The 16,028-nt window shown below is 48.0% G+C and overlaps 1 protein-coding gene across 1 annotated transcript in view; it reads left to right on the forward strand.

Moving 5' to 3' along the window:
• DMC1 (DNA meiotic recombinase 1) overlaps positions 1 to 16,028 on the forward strand; it is a 1,145,966-nt gene that overhangs the window by 817,383 nt on the left and 312,555 nt on the right. The window contains exon 10 of the mRNA XM_069233161.1: positions 193 to 253. Coding sequence (XP_069089262.1) covers positions 193 to 253 — 61 coding nt within the window. The remainder of the gene's footprint in view (positions 1 to 192; positions 254 to 16,028) is intronic.

The raw sequence follows: 16,028 nt of genomic DNA on the forward strand, positions 1-16,028 counted from the left end.
GACAGGGGTGAGGTTAATGCAGTGTTCTCGCCCTGAGGGTAGCAGTGGAAGAAATTTCTGATCATCAGTAGGAATGAAAAAAACATTTTTGGGGCTGAAGTGTGACTCATGCCAAAGAAGAAGCTACAGAGAATTGCAAGCAAGTGGATATTAACTGTAACCTAATAAAGTCTGTCTTTCCCCATTTTGTAGAGTACAACGTAGCTGTGTTTATGACAAACCAGATGACAGCTGATCCAGGAGCAGCAATGAGGTAAACATCTTCATTAACACATTTTTCACTCCACAACCTTTGCTTAATAGAGTTAAGAGTGAACGAAAGAATGCAATCCAATCGATCCTAAGAGGATTGCAACTCGCATTCTGTTGTAGGGACATCTAGGCAAGCAAGGTAAAGGTGCAAGTCCCACCAGCTGGGAGCTATCACGAACACCCTTCTCAGGACTTGCAGTGGCTGTGTCATAGTACAGGTTTATTTCCTTGATGCACAGGAAGCTTACACAATACTGTTGAACTTGTGGTCTTCTAGCTCAGTATCTGAACTCTTAGTCGTATCACAAGGAGGTGGTCAAACTTAAATATTTCTTTGCATTCAGTAAACTGAGGTTCTGTTTGTATTACAGTCTGCTGTTTTTTCCATCAAATGATTTCGCGAGACTCAAAGCTTAAAAAAACAATGTTAATCAGAAGTCTTTATAGAAAAAGACTTTCCTCATTTAACTTTTCGAGTGGCAATTGAACTTGTACACTTGCAGAATGCTCTGCAGCAAGGGTGTAATTACTTTTCTTCCTGGTATGTCAGTGTAGGAGCACTTCCTTATAATACCACACAATTTTTAAAACATTGGCCAACTCCCCCATTTATACAAACCAAAGGATTTTGGCCCCGCCTGCCCTCAAGTAGATTTCCTTTGGACCTCGGACACCCAGAGCATGGAAAATGACAATGACCCTGCCAAAGGCTAAATCACGGCAATGGTTCTGTTTTGAGACTGCTCCAAACTCTTGTCAGAGACTCTATCAGGGTTTGTTTATGTACGGTATTCCCAAATTTAGCCCTCGCAAACAAGCAGTGAAGAAGACCACAAAACGCACAGAGGAGCAGCGAGCAGTGATGGCCACTACCAAGGTCGCACAGTTATAATATTGTGAAGCGGGGTAGCTGGTACTGAGCAGGTGCGGTAGCTGTAATGACTAAGGTGGTCATTATGACATTGGCGGTGACTGTTAAAGAGGTGGTAATACTGCCAACAGGCTGGCAGTAATTACCATCAAATTAAGCCCATGGCGGTGATAACTCCCATAGACAGCCAACTTACCACACTATCCGCCAGGGCGTTAACACCACTCACCACAGCGGTAACCATCAACAGCCAGGCGGAAGACAAGGTACCACCCACCATATTATGATACAAAAGCCTGGCAGAAACACACACAGAAGACCAAAGTCTCACCATCAGAGACACAGAGAAGATCAACGCCGCCATGGAACGGGAACTGCAGTTCTTCCCAATGCTATTCTACGCCATGCTCCACCTGGAACACCAACGCCGATGAAGACAAAGACGGTGAGTACAGCCGCCTAGCACACAGGGGAGGGAGGGAGGAAAAGGAGATTAACACACACACGCACAACACACAACCAGCTGCAGATGAAAAACAATGTCATAGGGCACACCTCATAATAATGCAAGGACAACAGTAAGGCTGAACTGAAAATGTATTCACATGCCAACAACCATCATAAGTACTGTAGTGACAAATATTATACATGAACTATTGTCCAGAAAGGGCCAATGTCCAGTCCAAGGTACAAAAGGCCCACATGGCCACAGGGCACCGTCCAAGCCCCAACTTGATCCTGGCGTTCTCAGCACCAAACTGTGCAGGAGCAACATGTTGGAAGTGGGCAAGCCCCTGAGGGGGGAGGGGAGTGGGTGGCACATCAACTGAAGTGGGGAACTTGCCCACTGGTTCTGGAGGGGGCTCTACGCCCATTTCCCAATGCTGGGGAGTGCAAAGTCACATTTGCTGAGGTGGGTAACTTGTCCACTGATTCTGGAGGGGGCTCCATGCCCATTTCCCAATGCTGGGGATTGCAAGGTAACAGTCTCTGAGGTGTGGAACTTGCCCACTGCTTCTGGAGGGGGCTCCATGCCCATTTCCCAATGCTGGGGAGTGCAAGGTAACAGTCTCTGAGGTGGAGAACCCACCCACTGCCTCTGGAGGGGGCTCTTTGTACAGAAGTCCCTGGAGGGTGGCCTACATGCCCTCTGCTGGAGGTGAAGGATGCATTGTCTCTGCTGGGGAAGGTATCTCCTGGGCAGCCTCTGCTGGAGGTGAGGGTTGCATTGTCTCTGCTGGGGGAGGCATCTCCTGGGCAGCCTCTGCTAGAGGTGAGGGCTGCAGTGTCTCTGTTGGGGGAGGTGTCTCTTGGGCAGCCTCTGCTGGAGGTGAGGGCTGCTGTCTCTCAACTGGAGATGAGGGCTGGTGTGTCCCAGCTGGAGGTGAGGGCTTCTTGCTTTTCATTGGTGGTTGAGTGGGAACCATTCCTGTCACTGGTAGTTGAGTGGGAACCGCTCCTGTCATTGGTGGTTGAGTGGGAACCGCTTCTGTCATTGGTGGTTGAGTGGGAACCTATCCCTTCCTGACTGGTGGAGTGGGATCCTTCCCTTTCCTGACTGGTGAAGTGGGGTCCTTCCCTTTCTTGCCTCCACGACTAGGAGGTGCCTTGACTATCCCCATGGACTGTTTGGCTGAGGTGCTGGGCTGGGTGGTTGGGACCCTGCTCTTACTGGCAGAATGGGAAGGGGTGGAGGGGGAGGGAAGTGGTCAAGTTGGGCAAGGAAAAGCTTCTTAGGGACTGTGGGGTGGGATGAGGGAGGAGGTATGGGAGTGGAGGTTGAGGGAGTGGTTGTTGGAGGAGTACGTCTGCTGACTTTGGGTGCAGGTGCATGGGCAGTGTGCTAATGTGAGGTGGATGGCTGTTGGGTGTCTGAGTGCCTGCGTTTGTGTCCCTTGGGGGGGACAGACAGGGTGGGAGAGGACACAGGGGGCGCGTGGATGGATTTTGTGGAGGTGTCTGCTAGTGAGGTCTGTGTGCTGCTTGGTGTGGTGGTGCTGGCTGTTGAAGCAGTGCATACTGGTGTGAGTGCGGATGTGGCTGTGAGGGAGGAGGAGGAGGGGGAGACAGTGGAGGCAGTCGATGTTGTTGTGTGTGCAACTTTCTGTTGTTTGTGTGAGTGCTTGTGGCCTGAAGTGTGCTGCCTGTGTTTGACTGTGCTGCACTTGTCTGATGTTTTGTGTGTATGCTTGTCTGTATGTGTGCATGGGATGCGTTGGGGTTGAGGAGACTGGGAAGTGGTAGTTGGAGGGAGGACGGTAGGAACAGGGTCAATGGCTGCCATCAGAGAGGAGGCCAGAGCCTGGAACAATCTCTGTTGGGTCGCCAATCCTCCGTGGATGCCCTCCAGGAATGCATTGCATTGCTGCATCTGGGATACCAGCCCCTGGATGGCATTCACTATGGTTGACTGCCCTACAGAGATGGTTCTCAGGAGGTCAATAGACTCCTCACTCAGGGCAGCAGGGCTCCCTGGGGCAGGGCCTGAGGTGGCTGGGGCGAAGGAGATGCCCACCCTCCCGGGTGAGCGGGCACAGGCAATTTGGTGAGGGGCTATAGGGAGGGTGGTGCTGGTATGGGGATGGCGGCTGTACCTAGAGCTGGGGTGGTCCCAGAGGTATCCGCCACTACCAGGGAGCTCCTATCGGAGGAGGAATCAGAGTCAGTGTTGTCACCTCCTGTCTCCGCCGTCGAACTCCCCTCGCCCTCTTTCCCACTGGTTCCCTCGGCGTCGGTGGACTCTGCTTCCTGGGTCCTGTGGGATGCAGCTCCCTAAGTCGCCGGTTCCCCTGCTCCTCTGCCAGATGATGCTAATGCATGCATGCACAGGATGACAGAAGAAAAAAAGGGGAGAGAGAGAGAAAGGGAACATTGGGTCAATTACAGCACCAACACCACATTTGGCATACACATTACCATCACACACAGGGTTCAGGATTGAGCACTATGCACCACACTGGCAATCAATTGGCTATGTGCCACAGCAAGATGAGGGCCAAACACTGCCAACTGCAGCCTTCCTGGGACCCACTAAGCCCTGGCTGACATGGAATACAACCTAGATAGGTTTCCTGAATTTGCTATACACCCATTACCCTTGAGCTGGGTCACACTGCAATGTCTGACCTGGCATTAAGGGGCACCCACTGATTCACAACCACCACCCGGATCCCATGCCACCTACCAATGATTGTAGCTACGCCAACTGTACTCACCCCATTGTGGCTGCTGTGATACCCTGATGCCCATCCAGCTCTGGGTAGGCCACCACCAGTATGCGGGCCATCAGGGGGGTCAGGTTCCGACGGGCACCCCTTTCTCGTTGGGAGGCCATCCCACAGCTGGGCCTCCGCGGTCTTCTGTGCCCAGCGTCTCAGGTCCTCCCATCTTTTCCTACAGTGGGTGCTCCGCCTGCTGTAGACCCCCAGGGTCTGCACGTCCTTGGCGATGGCATGCCGCAATCCCTTCTTCTGATGGATGCTGATCTGCAGAGGTAATACAGACGGGAGGACACCATTACACATACAATCCAGCCTGCCACACATATGGCCCACAAATCCCAGTTTCATCTCCATTGGCACACATATCACCCAGCACCCGGCATCCACCATATACACTACCAACAGACATACCACCCCCCCCCCAAACGACACGATGATTGCACACACATCTCCATGAAACCTTGCCACATGCATCGCGCCCAAAGTTTACTCACCTGTTGGGCTGGATGCCCATACAGCAGTCCATACTGGGGTAGGACCCCTTCCACCAAACGCTTCAACTCCTCTGAAGTGAAGTCAGGGGCCCATTCCCCGGTCACACGGGCCATGGTAGGTTTCAGACACAGGTCACAGCAGCACACACAGTGTAGGTGTTGTCCTGTGGGAAGTCAGGAATCAAGTGAGGATTTAGATAGAAAATGGCGGTCGCGTCCGCGGTGATGTACACCGTCACCACCACTGCTGATCCCCATTGGCCACTGTACTCCATACAGCCCCATATTAGCCAATGAGGAATTGCACAGCGGTGCGAGCCCGCCTTCTGCCACGTTGGCGGAGTTACCTGACTTCCACCTGTCCCTAGATACAGGACAGGCAGTCGCCATTTCATGGTGGTGGACAATATTCAGATAATCCATAACTGCGTCATTGCTGATGATTGCACGCACATTGCCATTCCCACAGTCCCATCACATTAATGCTCTATGTACATTGAGGTGGTGGTTACGTTGTTCAAATTGTGACAGGCTACTCGCTCTTGTGTCCCTTAGATACCTACCACTGCCGATGAATAGGAGGAGGAGACAAGCCACTGTGTACAGACCCCTTGTCGACTTGGCTACAATGGAGGACAGGCACATAATACTCACCTATAGAATGGACAGGGCCACAATCACAGAGGTGTGTGCCCAATTGGAGCCTGATCTGATATCAGCTATCCCTCATGCCACTGGGATCCCTCCTCTTGTGCAAATCCTATCAGTACTCCATTTCCTGGCAACTGGTTCTTTCCAAGTGAAAGTGGGCTTGGCAGCAGGAATGTCACAGCCAATGTTCTCAATCATGCTGGCAAGGGTTCTGTCTGCCTTGGTCAAACACATGTACAGCTACATTGCTTTCCCTTAGGTGGATGATTTGGCCACTATGAAGGCAGGATTCTATGAAATGGGACAAATGGGTGATTGACAGAACACATATTGTGTTTGTCCCCCCGCCAGATTGAACAGGTGTTCAGGAATCGGAAGAGTTTCCACTCACTCAATGTGCAAATGGTGTGCCTGGTGGACCAGTACATCTCCCACGTCACTGCCAAGTATCCTGGGTCGGTGCATGACATCTTTGTTCTGAGGAATCACAGCATCCCACAGCTGATGGCACAACTACAGAAGCACAGAGTGTGGCTAATAGGTGAGCCTGAGTGCCCATCCAATGTATGTCACTTTATGCCTTCTGGTGTTAACCCCATACCATTGTGTAAGGCTATTATTTGTCCCTCAATACTTGCAGGTGACTCAGGCTACCCAAATCTATTGTGGCTCCTGATCCCCATGAGGAATGCCAGGACAGGGGATGAGAATCGTTACAGACTGTTAAAAAAGTACAGTCTTCCGAAACAAGACCCTTTGTTTCTGTGCTCCGACCCTCCACCTGATTCAGTGGTGATCCTTCCAGCTCGTAAATCTCACACCACTTCTCCATCTGCTACCTCTCTGCCAGACAAAGAGAGTAGAAAGGTGGATTCGGCAGTCCGCAAAGTATGTAGTTCGGCGGCAACATCTATAAAAGCAGCTGGCGCAACAGCCCTCTTGGGAAGATATGATAGGGTCTTGTGGGACTCCCTACTCCAATTTGCTGACCATTTCCCGAGGGATCAGAAAGAGGATTTTTTAGAGATTGTGAAAGAAGGTGCTACGGTCTCCAACCAGGTCATTAGCACAGCAGTGGACTCATCCTTGCCCTCGGCACATGCATGCTGCCATGGGATATCCTTAAGGAGGCATGCCTGGTTGCGTCTAACATCCCTAAAACCAGATGCTCAGAAACACATTCAAAACTTGCCATTTTCAGGATCCACGCTGTTTGGCTCTCATGAGGATGATGAAATGGCAAGAATGATGGCAGAACTGGACACTTTGAAAGCGGTAGGTCTTGAAAAATTTAAAGAATGAAGATCCTTCTGTCCCTTCCAGCGCCTCTACCCTTCTCAGAGGGTTCAAACCTCAGTGGCCGTCTAATAGATCTCAGCAGCAGTTCCAAAAAACCTATCAGCCTCAAAGAAAACAACAAAGAGGACGAGCGGCACACCAGTCTACTCAGGGTACTCGTCAACAACCAGCCTTTACCCACTCCGGTGGGGGTAAGCATCACCAATCACTTGACAGAGTGGCAACGAATTACAACAGACACTTGGGTCTTAAACATTGTGCAGAATGGGTATTGTCTCAGATTTTCCACTCCACCGCTAAGTATTCCGCCAAGGGCAACCACTTCTCATCTCACCCTCCCAAAGGAGGAAGTTTCCATATTGCTAGAAAATAAAGTGATAGAACCAGTTCCTCTCAACCAGAGAGGAATAGGCACTTATTCAAGATACTTCCTGGTCCCAAAAAAGAACAAAAAGGAATTCCGACCCATTCTAGACCTGAAGGGTTGCCAACCATTGGATCAAAAAGGAAAAGTTCAGGATGCTGGCCCTACACCAGATATATCCCCAAATTCACTAAGGGGACTGGCTTTGCTCATTCGACCTACACGACGCCTACTTTCATATCCCCATTGCAAAAAAACATCGAAAGTTCCTGCAATTTGTGGTGGGGAAACGACACTGCCAATACACTGTCCTTCCATTTGGTCTCAGGTCAGCACCCAGAACTTTCTCCAAATGTATGGCTGTCGTAGCAGCACATCTTCGAAAGCACTGAATATTTGTCTACCCATATCTGGATGACTGGCTTATCAAGGCAGCCACCTTTTCAGAAGCCCAGCAGCACTTCAATTGGACATGCAATCTTCTGTATGGCCTGTCTTCATGTCAATTTTCCCAAGTCCATGACAAAACCTGTCCAGAGACTGCACTACTTAGGAGCTACCATAGACACGCTGCAGGTAAAAGTGTATCCTTTGGAGGAACGACGCTTATCGATACTACAGAAGTGCTGCGTGCTCAAGACTATCCATCACCCCACAGTTCGCACAGTTTCGTCACTTCTAGGCTCCATGGCCTCCTGCATTTGCCTAACTCCCAACGCTCGCCTCCTCATGCGACCTCTCCAGGAGTGCCTGTAGGACCAATGGAATCAACGGACGGGAAACTGGGAAGACAGAATCAGTCTATCCACCCATGCACTCCAATCCCTCAGTTGGTGGTGCTCTCCAACCAATCTGCAACAAGGAATGCCTTTTCATCCACATGCTCCACATCAGACCATCGTGACGGATGCTTCTCTCCTCGGGTGGGGAGCTCATATGGATCACCTTCAAATACAAGGTCTCTGGTCTCTGAGGGAAAAGTCTTCCCACATCAATCTCCTCGAGCTACGTGCGGTTCACCTTGCTCTCAAAGTCTTTCTCCCGTCTTTCAACCCGACACCCTGCTTGTCCAGACGGACAATACAATCACCATGTATTACCTGAACAAGCGGGGGGAACTAAATCCAGAGTCTTCTCTCAAGAGGCCCAGACAATATGGCACTGGCTCCTGGCCAGGAATATAAAGATAATAGCAGTTCACCTTCCAGGGGTTCAGAACGTACAAGCGGATGCCCTCAGCAGGGTTTAGACGAGAACCACGAGTGGGTTCTGAATGAAGATGTAGTTGAAGATATATTCTGCTTGTGGGGCACACCTATCAACCTTTTTGCCACAGCAGACAACAGAAAATGCTGAGGCTTCGCCGCCAGATTTTACCATCCAGAATGCTCTGTGGATAGACTTGTCCAACACATTTCTGTATGCCTTTCCACCAATTCCCCTGATCCCAGCAGTCCTAATCAAACTCTCAATGACCTCAGCCAGAATGATCCTCGTTGCCCCGGAATGGCCGAGGCAATGGTGGTTCTCAGACCTCCTTCACCGGTCGGTCCGACCATATCTCAGGCTTCCATGCAGACCAGACCTTCTGACGAAATTCGGAGGTCAGATGAGACACTCCAATCTCTCCTCCTTGAGTTTGGCATCATGGCTCCTGAGCTAGTGCAGTATGGGCACTTACATCTTCCACAGGACTGTATGGAAATTCTGAAAGAGGCAAAACAGCATTCCACCCGAGCTGCTTATGCCTCCAAATGGAAGAGATTTTGCAACTGGTGTTCCTCCAAGAAGATAGACCCTGCATCTTGCCAGGAGGATGTCATCCTGCCATATTTGTTACACTTAGAAAAATCTGGTTTACAATTTTCTTCTATTAAAGCCCATCTGGCAGCTTTGACTGCATACAGAAAAGGTCTTTCACAAACCTCTTTCTTTCAGTTGCCACTCATAAAAGATTTTCTAGAGGGACTCAAGAAAGTTTTCCCATCACTCAGACGTCCTTCTCCACCATGGGAACTGAACGTGGTTCTTTCACATCTCATGAATCATCCATTCGAGCCCATACACAAATCATCTCTCCAACACCTCACTTGGAAAACGTCTTTCCTTGTGGCAGTGACATCAACACGTATAGTTAACGAGATTCAGGCTCTCTGCGTTCATGAGCCCTACACAATGTTCCACTCCTCCAAAGTAGTGATGCGTACACATCCTAAACTCTTACCCAAGGTTATCTCTGACTTTCATGTCAACCAGACGATTTCCTTACCAAATTTCTTTCAAAAACCCTTCCACTCCAGCTGAGAGGGCACTACACTCTCTAGATGTAAAGAGGGTTTTAAAATTATATTTAGACAAAACCAAATCTATTAGAAAATTACAACACTTAGTTGTCAATTATGAGCCGGTTTGTATTGGGCTGGCCACCTCTAAACAGGCAATCTCTCAACAGATTGTCTCCTGTATTCTTTACTGCTACCAGCTAGCTAACAAATCTCTAGCTGGTAAACCAAGAGCGCATTCTACCAGAGGCAAGTTGGCCACAACTGCCTTGTTGAGGAATATTCCTCTGGCAGATATCTGCAGTGCTGCGACCTGGAAGTCTGTCCACACGTTCACTAAACATTACTGTCTTGACTCTGATGCCAGGACAGATGCAGAAGTGGTACAAGCTTCTCTCAGGAACCTCTTTCCATTCCAATTTTGTTCGGTCCACTCCCCTGTGGTTTCTGGGATGGGCTTGCTATTCCATTCACCGCTTATGACTATACATGAAATCCCCTACAAGAGAAGGAATAGTTTCTTACCTGGTTTCTTACCTGTAACTCTCTGGAGTTACAGGTAAGAAACTATTCCTTCATCCAGATCCTGAAGTCCAGAGTTACTGTCATCACTGGGGGCATCTTCTGTTGGGGAACTGGTTAGACGTGGCACCTCCTCTCCGCTGAAATTGGCTGGGGCACCTGTGGGGATGTAAGTGATGTAGTTTGCCTCATGTCTGTCACAAATTGTACATCCTTGGCTTCCCCTCTATCATTGCTGTTGCCCTGCCACCTTTGTCTGTGTATGGTGATGTATTGTGGGATTGTTAGTTCTCCATGCTGTGCATGCATTGGTATGGCATGCAGGGCTAGGTATTGGGTTTAGTCATATATGTAGGTGCAGTGTGTGGGATGGAGTGAGAGTGAGGGGGTGTGATGGCATGCAGGTGTGGGGGGTGATAAGTAGTAAATATTGACTCACCAGTGTGCAGTCCTCCGGCAACTCCAGTGAGTCCCTCAGGATGCAGTATTGCCAAGACTTGCTCATCCCATGCTGTGAGCTGTAGGGGAAGAGGTAGGGGTCCACCACCAGTCCTCTGTATGGCGAGCTGGTGCCTTGCTGCCACGGAACATACCTTCCCCATAGGTTGTTCCACCTCTTCCTGATGTCGTCCCTTGTTCTTGGATGCTGTCCCACAGCGTCCACCCTGTCCACGATTCTCCATCATAGCTCCATCTTCCTGGCAATGGATATTTGCTGTACCTGTGCTTCAAAAAGCTGTGACTCTACCCTGACTGTTTCCTCCACCATGACCGGCAACTCCTCATCAGTGAAACAGGGGTGCCTCAGTGGGGACATGGGTGTTGTGTGGTGTGTGTTGGTGAGAGGGTCTTGAGTAATGTGATGGAATGTGGGATGTGGGGCGAGTGACGGATATGTGGGTGTTTGTGGTGTGTGTGTCTAGTTGTCTCAGTGGTCTTGGTTTCAGTCTGATGGCAATAACTGGTGTTCATAAAGGGGTGTGGGTACTAAAGGTGTGTGTTTTATAGTGCTGTGGGTGTGTGTGTGTGGTGTGTGTATCAGTGTCAGGTGTGTGATTTTGGTTTTGGCCAATGTAGTGTTGTTTTTTATTTGGGTGTCCATTCTGAGCATGCCGGTGAGTACCGCCAATGGTTTAGCGCCATTAAATGTCCACTGTGTGATTTGTGGGTCAGAATGTTGTGTGCGTTGTTTTGTTGGCGTAACGGTAAGGGTGTTGTACCAACAGTTTACCACTGACCTTTGGATTGGCGGATTTGTGTACGTGGCAGTATTTTGTTGGATTGGTGTGTGTGTTTCATAATATGGCGAATGTATATCCGCCACCACAGGCGGTATGTTGGCGGCCATCACCGCAGCGGTAAGCGGGATTTACTGCCAATGTCATAATGAGGGCCTAAGTGTTGTTGTGTGAGTCAATAAATAGTCATCTCCACAGAAACAAGGTGCCTGTAAACTGAACTACCAAAAAGCAACCTAAAATATTGCAGTGAAATGACAGCATCTGAACTGTTTCCATTGACACTAACAAGCAGCTTTGTCATTATATTTGAATTGTAGTCTCTCATACTGTAGCAATATAATGTGCTGCAGCTACACTGCTTTGGGCAAGAAAGGATAACTTATTGCATCCACCACTCACAGTTGCAGTTCGCAGAGGTAAACCAGCCAGGACAGTCAAATGAACTTAAAATAACTATAACTGAGGCAACAAGTTCTGTGACATGAGATCGCAGTTTGGACACACATTGGTGAGCAAACCTAAGAAGAAGAGCTAAACTATTTCACATCTAAAAGAGGGTTGAACTACCCATAACCTGTCAGAGGGTAATATCACAAAGTAGCCAATAGAGTGGGCGGCCACAATCAGAAATAGAAGTGTGGTGATCTGAGGTGTGGAGTGATTGGACTGTGGTAGAGATGCACCCCATACCTATTTTGAAATTGAGATAAATGTCTAAGGATAGCAAGAGACACATCAGAGTATATTTGAAATTAGTATGTATACCCAAAATGTGTCTCTTGCTTGAAACAAGTACTGACTGGGATGTAAGACTCGACACTCCCAAAATACAGAACCCAAACAAATGACCTCAGTGCACCGACCCTAATCTAAAGCGGAAACGTGTCAAGCGACTTCCACAAACTTGTTGAAGCACAGAAATAGGCATGACGGATAATAAACAACCAACATTTACTTTTGATCACCAGGGAGGAACTCAATCACAAAAAAGGTACAAGTAAATGCGTGCCATAGAACCTGGAAGGATCACTCGAAGAGAAGATTAAATTAATACTTGAATTTTTTTTCATTTGTAAGGAATAGGTTGAGATTGAATCTAAGGCAAACCCCATGGAAGTCATTTAAGTTGATGGCAAAAGATCTGATTTGTTTTTGTTTATGATAAAGCCCAGGTTTTGAAGAAGAAAATTAATGAAATTCGGATGTTGTTGAATTAAAATTGGATTTTGAGACACCATTAGAATATCGTCTGGATAAATAAGTAAACATATTCCTTAAATTCTTAGAAATTCCACATTTGGTTTCCTCAACTTGGTGAAATACCGAAAGACTGAAGAAAGACCAAATGGGAGAGCTTGCAATTTGATATCTCCATTGAAATTGTAGGAACTGTGGATGTGGGGCATAAACTGGAACTGCTAAGTATGCATCTTTGAGATCTAAGGGCCAGATGTAAGAAGAAACCAAATTGCGACTTGCAATTTGCAAGTCCGTGCGACTCGCAAATTGCAAATCGCAATTTGGCATGCAGAAAGGTGTCCCAGACACCTTCTGCAACTCGCAATGGGGTCGCAAAGACCCACCTCATTAATATTAATGAGGTGGGTCGCAGTTTGCGACCCCATTGCGAGTATGGGCACTCACAGGAATGGTGGCCTGCTGGAGTCAGCAGACCACCATGTCCGTGACTGCTTTTTAATAAAGCAGTTTTTTTTTTTCCATCTGCTGCCCGTTTTCCTTAAAGGAAAACGAGCTGCACTTAGAAAAAAAAACGAAACCTTTAGTTTCGGTTTTTTTCAGGGCAGGCAGTGGTCCATTGGACCACTGCCTGCCCTGGAAAAATATATTTTTTTCCAAACACAAAGGGGAAGGGGTCCCATGGGGACCCCTTCCCGTTTGCGACTGGGTTACCATCCACTTCAAGTGGATGGTAACTGCGATTTCATTTGCGACCGCTTTCGCGGTCGCAAATGAAATTGCATTGCAATGCGAGTTGCAAATAAAAAGGGAACACCCCTTCCTATTTGCGAGTTGGAAATGCATTTTGCGAGTCGGATCCGACTCGCAAAATGCATTTCTGCATTGCGCCTCGCAAATGGCGTTTTTCGCTGTTTGCGAGGCGCAAACACTTTGCTACATCTGGCCCTAAGTGACCATGAGGTCGCCTTCTCTTAGAAGGTCTCTCAGGAGATGAATTCCTTCCATCTTGAAATGTTTGGAAAGAATCCAGGAGTTGAAATCTTTGAAGTTTATAATCACTCCTTTTTTTGTCTATTAGGAAGACACTGCTGAGAAAAACTTTGGGATGAAGGAAGGTTAAAAAGGATTGCTTTTCTGTGATTGAGATAGGCTATTTTATAATTTATGAATTTCTGTTTTTGTTCGGTGAAAAATATATTTCTCCAGGATGGACCTTTCATAGATTCACATGCTTTAATCATTTCCTGTCGTCAAAGAGTCCCGCGGTATCCTAGAAAACAGTAGAGTATAATCTGCATAGAAGTAAGTGTTAGGGATATTCACTTTTATAGCTTACTGGTAGCATTTAAAAAGACCCAAAGTGCAGCCAGTCGGGCACAGCACCCTTTAGAACCCTCACCACAGAAGCTCCAGTCCCTCAGGTTTACTACCACATGTCGTGTGATGGGAGTCTTCCTGAGCTCTGCTCAGTTTATCTTTCAAAACACCTAATTTCAGGAAGATTCTTCAACGGTCAGATATATATCTTTCTTCTTAATCAGCCTAGGATTGCCTGACTATGTCAGAACATCCCCAAAAAGGGTTTACTTAAACCATGCAACATCTGTGCCAAAGAGAGATTGCACTCAGAGGGCCCTCATAACAAGTGAATTTATTGTCTCTATCCTCAACACAGTCAAGGACTGTAAGATTTGCTGCACTTTCTCCCAGAAACCCCTGATTGGCAGGGTGGGAAGACAACTTTTGTGGTTACAGAGACTTAAAAGAAGACCCAGTCTCTGAGAAAGAGAGATGACTTCTCAAAAACTGAAAAATCCCATAATATGGATACATTCTGTAAAAGAGAGCTTCTTGAACAGGCCAGAAAGGCCCTTGGGAAATCTCACCATGAAACATCTCTGTAGGAGCCTGGCCTGGTTTGTAGTGGGTACCTTGGGTACTTACGCCTTACACCAGGTCCAGTTATCCCTTATTAGTGAAATGTAGTAGTGTTCTAGAAGCTTAGGCTAATAGAGGTAGCTATAGCAGAACAGCTTAGGCTGAACTAGGAGACATGCAAAGCTCCTGAAATACCACTTATAGTTACACAGTACTTACACACAAGTAAAGACAATACTCAGTGTTACCAAAAATAAAAGTTGTTTATTTGGGTGACACAAGGCCAGAAATATCTTAGAGGCAATACTCCTTCTGGAGGTAAGTATTATACACAATATATACACTAGACACCAAAATAAAGTAAGTAATTAGACATAGGATAGTGCAAACAATAGGAAATGGTATAGAATGCAATTGGAGAAAATAGGTCTAGGGTCAACACAAACCATATACTAAGAAAGTGGAAAACGAACCACAAGTTCCACCCTAGACAAGTGTAGTGTGTAAAGAATCGCTGGGAGAGTAAGAATACAGAAAAGGTAAGTAAAATATCCCAACCCAGAGCCCAGGAAAGTAGGAGTGAAGTACTTCAAGTTTCCTGAGGACACACTACAAGTTGTGATTAGAGTTATTGCAAGAACCAAGCAAGACTGCAAACAACAAATGGTGGATTCCTGGACCTGAAGACCTGCAAAGGAAGGAGACCAAGTCCAGAAGTTGGAAGAAGTTCCAGGAAGGACAGGAGCTCCTGCCAACCCAGAAGAGGGTGCAAAAGAAGAGTCCCCGGTTGGACGAAGACTGCAGAAATGCACCCAAGGAAGTTATCAGCAGGTTCCTGCATGATGCAATGGATGTCCCACAAAGAGATGTTGGATGCAGGCAAGTTTTGGCGCTGGTATCATCCAACAAGCCTTGCTTCCGGCAAAGTTGTGTTTTGTGTCAAAATGGCGCTATCTGGAACCAGGAGGAACCTAGGAGCCTCAACTCTGTGTGAGGGGGAAGGCGGGGCTCTCAGTACTTTAGAGAGCCCTCAGAACACCAGACAGCACCCACAGGAGTCCCAGGACATGGGGACAAAGGAGGTGCAAAATGCGGTTGGTGCAGCTCTACAAAGAAAGGTCCCACGCCGCTGGAGTTCAACTCAGCGAGTTGAGCATCACAGGATAGAGTGCTGGGGACTTGGGCCAGGCTGTGCATGAAGGAATTTTGCAAATAGTGCAGAGAGGCCTCAGGATGTGAAGAAGATGCGGTGTAAAGGGGTACTGTCGTACTCGGGGAAGGCAAGGTCTTATCTCCTCCAAATTGGGACAGCAGGACCTCAGGACAGTCTGTGTCGAAAGGGTCCACCACCTGTGTTCCAAGGAGCACGCTCATCGCCAGGAGAGGAGTCCAAGAGAACCAATCGTCAACTTAGAAGGTGCCTGCTTGAGCAGGGAAGTGACTCCGTCACTCCCCGGGAGATTTCTTTGGTCCTCCTGGTGCAAGGTGAAGATAGGGAGTCCCCAGAGCATGCACACCATGGAAACTGTTGCAGTTGCTGGCTGGAGCTGAAGTTGCAGAGCAAAAGTATCCCTTCTGGATACTTTGTTGCTGATACAGCGGTTTTTGGAGCAGTCTGCAGTTGATCCGAGATCAGAGGATGAAGTAGTAGTTGCAGAGGATTCCTGATGGAAACTTGCAAGCAGAATCTGAGGAGAAACCCACAGGAGAGACCCTAAATAGCCATGAGAGTGGGATTGGCTATGTTATCAGG

This window comes from Pleurodeles waltl, chromosome 4_2 (genome assembly GCF_031143425.1).
Source record: "Pleurodeles waltl isolate 20211129_DDA chromosome 4_2, aPleWal1.hap1.20221129, whole genome shotgun sequence".
Lineage (NCBI taxonomy): Eukaryota > Metazoa > Chordata > Amphibia > Caudata > Salamandridae > Pleurodeles > Pleurodeles waltl.